Source organism: Vigna angularis, chromosome 9 (genome assembly GCF_016808095.1).
Source record: "Vigna angularis cultivar LongXiaoDou No.4 chromosome 9, ASM1680809v1, whole genome shotgun sequence".
Taxonomy (NCBI): Eukaryota; Viridiplantae; Streptophyta; class Magnoliopsida; order Fabales; family Fabaceae; genus Vigna; species Vigna angularis.
The window spans coordinates 16,230,652-16,238,320 of NC_068978.1; the positions used below are offsets into that span (position 1 = coordinate 16,230,652).

General features: G+C 31.3%; 1 protein-coding gene and 1 non-coding gene across 2 annotated transcripts; both read right to left on the reverse strand.

Moving 5' to 3' along the window:
* Positions 1-359: 359 nt before the first annotated feature.
* Positions 360-447, reverse strand: TRNAY-GUA (transfer RNA tyrosine (anticodon GUA)). The gene is given in 2 exon segments: positions 360-395; positions 411-447. It is a non-coding gene; the product is annotated as a tRNA-Tyr (tRNA).
* A 1,500-nt stretch (positions 448-1,947) lies between these two features.
* On the reverse strand, positions 1,948-7,391 carry LOC108346239 (TATA-box-binding protein). The gene is made up of 10 exons (XM_052868921.1): positions 7,110-7,391; positions 6,727-6,834; positions 5,369-5,456; positions 4,953-5,024; positions 4,283-4,333; positions 3,965-4,009; positions 3,756-3,848; positions 2,733-2,834; positions 2,563-2,636; positions 1,948-2,323 (listed from the first exon to the last, which is right to left on the reverse strand). Coding segments are annotated over exons 2-10 (603 nt in total). The 5' UTR covers positions 6,804-6,834; positions 7,110-7,391; the 3' UTR covers positions 1,948-2,322.
* Between the last annotated feature and the right edge of the window lie 278 nt (positions 7,392-7,669).

Consider the following 7,669-nt stretch of genomic DNA (forward strand, 5'->3'; position numbering starts at 1 on the left):
GTCATAGTTTTATTGTATTTAGTTACAAATAATTTTCATATGCTTTTATCTTTTAAAAATTGTTTGGATGAAAATAAAATATATATTACTTGACTAACTTATATGTCTATAAATAATTTGATTGTGTTAATTTAAAATATTTTTTCATTAATTTTTTATCTTAATTAATAATAAGTTTCTTTATGTTTTGAACTAGATTGTAAAATTAATAATGAGGTGTGGTTTTTTTTTATGCTTGATTTGGTAAATTAGGTTCTTAATGAGTTCAGTTTACTGTTTATCTGTACTAAAATTTATAAAAAAAAAATTATTTAACTGTAAAATTTAATAATAAAATATAAATAAAAATAATAACAAAATCCGACCTGCCGGATTCGAACCAGCGACCTAAGGATATCTGTTCATCACAACTACAGTCCTCCGCTCTACCAACTGAGCTAAGGTCGGTTGATGGTGTAATGACCAAATGTTTTTAAATAAAAAACTATATAATTTCAAAGAGTAACTTTTATAATTTTTAGAAAATATATTTTACAATTAATTTTTAATGTAATATATTTCAAAAAACTTATATCATATAAGTGAACTAAGCAAGTGTAGACTAGAGAAAATAGAATTGAATTAAAGTATATATTAAGCAAATATTATTTGCCTTGACAGTTACTACAACTAAAAAACAATGTTCAAGTGTGTCATGAAAAACATAAATAAATCAAAATCATTCCAATATTCTATAATTCATTAATAATAATATAGTAACATGTATAAATGAAAGTCTTTCCATATTTCTAAAATTGATAGCATATTATTTTAGCATCACCAAGAATTTGTTTTTTGGTCTTTTTTGGAGTCTCTTCTCATAAAAACATAAACCAATCTTTTGCATATCATCAAACACGACTATACAATTATCATCAACTAATTACTTAATATATAAAATTAGATTCTAAATATCATTTATCATCAGATGATATTTGCAAGAAAAGTGTCAAGCAAGAAATTAAAAACACAATCCAACTATTCAATTCATAATTATATTTTTGAAAAAACAATATTATTTCATGATTTTACTTTTTAGATAAGAGGTGAAATATTGATTTGATAACTTTAATACAAATGTGTGGTTTGGTTAAAATATGGTCAAGTTTTTTCTTTCATTTAATACAAAATATTAAGTTACTAATTATTTTTCTTTTTACTAGTGTCGTGGATATATAAAACGTCTTAGATAATTTTACTCTGTTATGAGATAATCAATATTGGATTTATCCTAATACATTTAGTTATTCATTTAAACTATTAGAATCATGCTTCTATTTTTTAAAGAACATTTAAATTGCATATTAATTTAATAAGCAACAAGAAAATTGAGTATCACTATTATAATGAGCAGAATCATAGCTTACGTGCGTATTGTGGATTTTACACTTTTGTTTAGATATGTTATTAGATATTCAATAATTGAAGAAATTTTTTAATATTGAATATGGTATTTTTTTTTAAGCATTAGAAATTACTAGTTTTTTAAATATATTAAAATTTTAAGTTAAGTTATATTAATCCCCTTTTGCTAGTGGAGATCTAAAACTTATTGTTGAACTTTTTAGGATTTATTGTAAGAAATTTGGTTAAAGTATTTTTTATCCAATATATGTTGTTTAACTACGTAAAAGTTTTGGCATTCATGTAAGACCAAAAGTAGGTTACCAGAACTAATATATAATATCAGAAATGATGTGTACATGTTAATAGGATTTATCTTAGTCATGCAACCTATATAAATTGCCAAATGAAGTGAATAATGCACTGTTCAAGATATGCTACAATAACCATAGACTAAATCTAAGATTGTATTATAGTTTTTAGCCATTGGTCTTCTAATGAACAAGTTTAACTTTATTATCTTGAGAACTACACAATATGGAACCAAATCCATGTCCAAAATACTGAATTCAAGTAGTACCATCATCAAAATATTAGATTTGTTGATCAAAATGTCCAGTACTCACTAAGGATAATTAGTAGAAACAGTTATCAAAACAGATTGAAATGTCAGGACTGAATGTGCTACTACTGCATTTTGCTCTCCATTTTTTTTTTCTAATTTCTGACTCAAAATCATCTTTTTAAATTTTAAATCAATAGAACAATGTCTGGCACTTTACTACATCAAGAAAGAAGATCAATCAAAAAACAGATACAAGGCAACACAAACGGCTGTCTTTAATTTATATCAATCTAGATATCATCTCCTTTGTCTTAGTATTTACAGTTCCACGAACTTCTCTGCAAGACCCGCTGCTCCTGCTCTTTCTTGACAAATCTGCCATAACCATGTCAAATAGTTTTATAGCCAGAAACGGAGTTCAAAAGTAGCAAAAGATCAATTCATTTACGAATGCATCAAGTATCACTACTCACAAAAAGTACAACCTTACCAGATCTAAATCTAACGCATTCATAAATCTGATGGCTAAACATAAGATAGCCACCCTTATGGAAATCGTTGAAATTACACTTGTATGTATAGAAAAAATTAAATATATAAAGACAAATTCGTACCATTGTTGGTTTTTCCTGAATTCAGTAAGTACAGGATATATGTTTTCAAAGGCAGTGTACGTCTCATCTCTCACCTGAAAATGGAAATGAAAACAGCTAAAATCCAGCACCAAAAAGGGGGCGGGCGTGGAGGGAAATTACAATGGGAAATTGTAAAGCAAACAAATTACCTTAGCTCCTGTTAGAACAATTTTTCCAGAGACAAATATAAGCAACACTATTTTAGGTTGCTTCATACGGTAGATTAGACCTGGAAACAGCTCTGGTTCATACTACCACCACAAACAAGCAAAGTATCAGCAAATAACCATCAGTTTCCTCCACTTCAAAACTTAACAGGAGATGCCCCTTTCCACAATTTATACTTCCTCAAGTTACTTTATCACACGAGCATAGTGATTTATATTAATATTATTCCGGTTTAACCATTTCACTCTATTTAAATTTTTTGAAAACAAAAAGCCTTACCCTCCTTTAATTGGAGTGATTTGAGTGGTGGATTGTGGATGATTGATTTGGAGTGATTTTAAGAGAAAGGGAATAGAAAGTGAGGTGGTTCGGTTTAATGGAAGATAATGGATTTGAGTAGAAAGTTTATTGGTATGTGATTGATTTGATTGAATTTATGAAGATTGGCAAGTTGGTTTTAGTTTAATATCAAAATTGTCCGTAGCTGTAATTTTCAAAATATAAACTTTTTGGTTAAAAGAAATTAACTGGGTAAATGAAAATAAATTATTTCTTAAATATTATATATTAATTCCAATAATTATAAAAAATTAAAGAAAAGTCAAATAAATAGAATTATTTAAAAAATCAATATAGGGGCACATTAGTAATTAATCAAACAATCCCCACAAATATACTACTTTCTCCTCGTCTCACTCTTCATTCTCACAAAACTTTCCCCACAAATCACCTTAACAAAATACAAGCAACCCTCACAAATCATGTCAAATCAATCCCCACAACTAATAAATCATGCATACCAAAACAATGCATTAAGTATCCAAAGTATTAGGCAAAACATTGAAACAGCTTTGCAACATAATGCTTCAAACAAAATACATTTTTTCCATAGGCTATTTTCACATCAAGTATACAATTTAAAAAGACGTCCTTAAAACTGTTTTAGATAGAGACAGCTAAGCATCAAGCCTGTAAAGTGTTTCACCAAAAGTTAAAATACTTACACTTGAGAAAGCACCATGAGAATACGCAAGACCCTCCAGCCGTATGGGGAACTTGACATCACAAGAGCCAACAATGTTCTGAATTTTGAAATCCTAAAGTACAATACCGAAGTAATAAACTAGTAACCAAGCTGTACATAGTTAAGTGAAAAAATAACAATGGATAAAACAATTTCAGCAAAAATTAAAAGAAAGAGCAAGAGCAATACCTTAAATTTGGCTGGGAAACCAAGCTTTTGGATAATTCGAGCATACTGAAAGGAGGGAAATAGAAAACAACAAAATTATGTAACTTTTTCAGAATGAACTTCGCAATTCTAACTGAAGAGAGGAACCAAAAGATCAATATTAAACACATTCAGAGAAAACATCCAGCCTCCTTCAACTATTTAAGAGCTCAGTCTACTCAAAACAAGAACAGTTTCAAAAACAAGCTACCAACAAAGTGGTTAGGGGTTCAATTTGAAAAAAAAAATCATCAATACCCACAGAATGATAGAGAAAAAAAACATAAAACAATAACATACCTTCCTGGCCGCCAATTTAGACTGTTGTTCACTCTTAGCTCCAGTACAAACCTAGTTGATGATCATAAAAGAATAAATCAGAGTCCATAAGAAAGAGAACCCTTTACAAGAAAGGTACCAAATTAATTTGGTTTTGTAATAAAAGTGTAGAGCAATGACAGAATCCAGAAAAGAAAATTGCAAACCAGAAGGCGATCTGATTTGTAATTGAAATGTATAGTAAATTGCAAGACTGACGATAAATTATTGAAATAAAAAACAAATAAAACTGTAAAAATAAGTTTATAAATAGAATGTCTTCATTATTTACAATTCTGCATAAACTAATAATTGGGTATTGAGGTTGCTCCATGCATCATCTCTCCTTTTCTCTCATAATGCTATACAGAACCAATTGATTCATGCAATTCTGACAAGTGGCAACTGTGTTTACAACCTCATTACTAGAACCTTCAATGATATACTTAAGACAAAAGACAAGCCTGAATTTTACGAGTTTCTAACCAACACCAGTTTGTACATTGATTTGATAAACAGACAATTAAAATGGAACAAGAGAACCACACAACTACGAATTAACATTGAACTAACTTGAGGACAGTACTGAATATAGCACAATGAACTACTCTCATCTCGTAGACAGACATGGCAGTAGAGAAAAGAAGTATACCATCTTGCCAGAAGCAAAAATAAGTGCAGTTGTTTTGGGCTCTCTTATCCTCATAATAACAGCAGCAAAACGCTGCAAGCAAACAAATCACAAATATCAGTAGAGTAAATCACCAACCAACTAGAACAAGCATATACAGTACATCCGCTAATTAATAATTCTAAATAACACAAGTATACTAACATGTGGAAGATATCACATGGGATATTACTATAAAATAGCTATCTTAGATTAATCATACTTCTCTGATCCAGATAAAAACAAAAGAATTCCCAAAGTATAATACATGACTGCACAGCCACCAGCAAACTTTGTTGTAATTCAGATGCAAAAGCAGAAAAAAAAGACATGTAAACACCCACAACTGTACAGAGAGAAACTGTGAGTGAAACTCACTACAAGTAAACGAAACTTGCCTTGGGATTGTACTCAGCGTTACGGGCTTGTAGTGCAATTGTTTTGAGGTCCAACTTACAGTCCAAATTGACTGTGGACACAATATTTCTGGCAACACAAACAGCTTGATTTTTAAATTACACCGTGTAAATAGAGGAAAAATTATCATGTACACAAATATAAATAGAAACAAATCATTTGGATAGTCCAAAGTAAATTGTAAACAGAAGCAAAAATTATTAAATAATACAATGTAAATTCAAGCACAATCCCTAACATTCCCATGTGAACAGAAGCATAATTATTATACATTCCAACAAAAACAAAAGCAAATTTTATTATCAAAAGTGGCAAATTTGGTGTGCGAATGACAGATAGGTCAGGGATTACACAAGAAAAACAGGTTGGTAAAAAGACAAGAATCAACTCTGCACAATAACATGCTTTCGTCCCCAGAGAAATCCATCCAGAAAAAGGACATAGGAGATTGAAAGTGGCCAATATGATTTGCCATCTTGTTAGGCACGACCTCAAATTAAAATGGTTTAACATAAACACCATAATTCAAGCAACATAAAAAACAAGTTTCGGCAATACGAGTATAAGGAATAAATACATGCTTTGGAAACTGTCGCAAGGTGTTAACTGAAACCCTGCAATCCTATGTTTGCGTTGCTTCATGGTGGTTACCAATACCCAGGCTTAGGATGAACTTAAGTAGAAAATTTGGGAATTAAAAGTTGTATCTTTTTGCCCGTTGTACTGATTAAATAGCGCAAATTGTAAAAATTATTGGTATTTTTAACATTTAGCAGAGTTTTAAATAACTATCAAGTCCACAGCTGTAATTTCAACCTTGATGTCAATGTTTATGGTCTATCTGTTATACTGTCTGTGGCCATATCGACTTCTTATGTTCACAATTGTCCGCAATGTCAGTAAATCGAAACCGACCACCAAGAAGCATATGCCTATCCCTGATTAGGACACCATAAAGTCTCCCACAGTCATCACTAGTTAGATATCAATAATTGAATGTAAACTAAAGGTATAATCACCATTTCCTTTGCACCATGTTTTACCACAAAGCGATCCCAACAATACCAGCTACAGTTACATCATCACTCAAAAGGATTTACAACAATATTTACAAGCTGAATTCCCTAGCAACACAATAGTGTTAAGAAGATACAAAGACATAGGGGTTGACTTACTGGATAGCTATTACTAGAAACACATAAAAAGTCACTTATTATTATGAAAAAAAGGGGGCTAAACCCACAAATTAAAACTTAAAATCCAGCCATCCGAAGCTTGCAATTGCCAAACGAAAAGGAGAACGATGTAATTTGTTGAAAATAAAACAACGGATACTCACTGAAGGGTAGGCACGATCCCAGAAGGATGCTTCTGTAGATCCACCGGCTGGCTCCCTTCCAATCCTTGGTCAGCCATCAAACCCTAATTTAATAACCCAAACGCAGAGCTGCCAGCAACCAAAAAAAAAACACAAACAACCCACCACGTTCAACACCAATCAGTACCAAACAAAAGTTCACTACGTTCTTTTTCAACTCTAACAAAAGAAAAGGAAAACCCTTTAAAGATTAAAAACTAAAAAACAAAGAACCCAGATCTCGAAATTAAGACAAGCCCAAACAGTTAATCAAAGATTTTCACCCGATTCAACGAACCCCTCTTTTTGTCATAAAATTAGTTTGAGAAAAAAGAAAAATTGGGGATTTGCATGTGAAATCAGACCTATAAGAAAGAAATTAGGGTTGTGATGTGCGCGTGGAGCGAATCGAGAGGGAAAAGAGTGAAAAGGTGTAGAGGGAGCGGGAAGGATTCGAAAGAAGAGTTCTTTTATATGAGAAAAGGAAGCTATATAGACAGAGGATTTGGGATTTGTATGTTGTGATAGGTTTTGATTTGAAGAGAGAGAGAGAGAGAGTTTGTATGTCCAGAGAATGTGAGGAAGAGAGAGAAAGAGAGAGTGAAAGGTATTTGTAATGTGTGTGAAAAGATCTGGAGGCAATAGCGAGAGAAGAGAAACGAGATCTGCCACCTCTTATTTATAAGCGTGAGGGAGGACAATGCTATTCTCGCACCTCTTTTCTAATAGCCCAATTGCGCAACGACATGTGGCTACCACGGTTGACTTGACTGGGCTTTCGAGAAATTATTAGGCCTTTTTCTTTTTATTTCATGTATTAATTTATCTTAATTCTTTTTAATTTAAAATATTTAAACAAATACTTTATTTTCGTTTAAGTGTTCATTCAATTTTTGTGTGAGTATTTAAAATTTGTATATATATT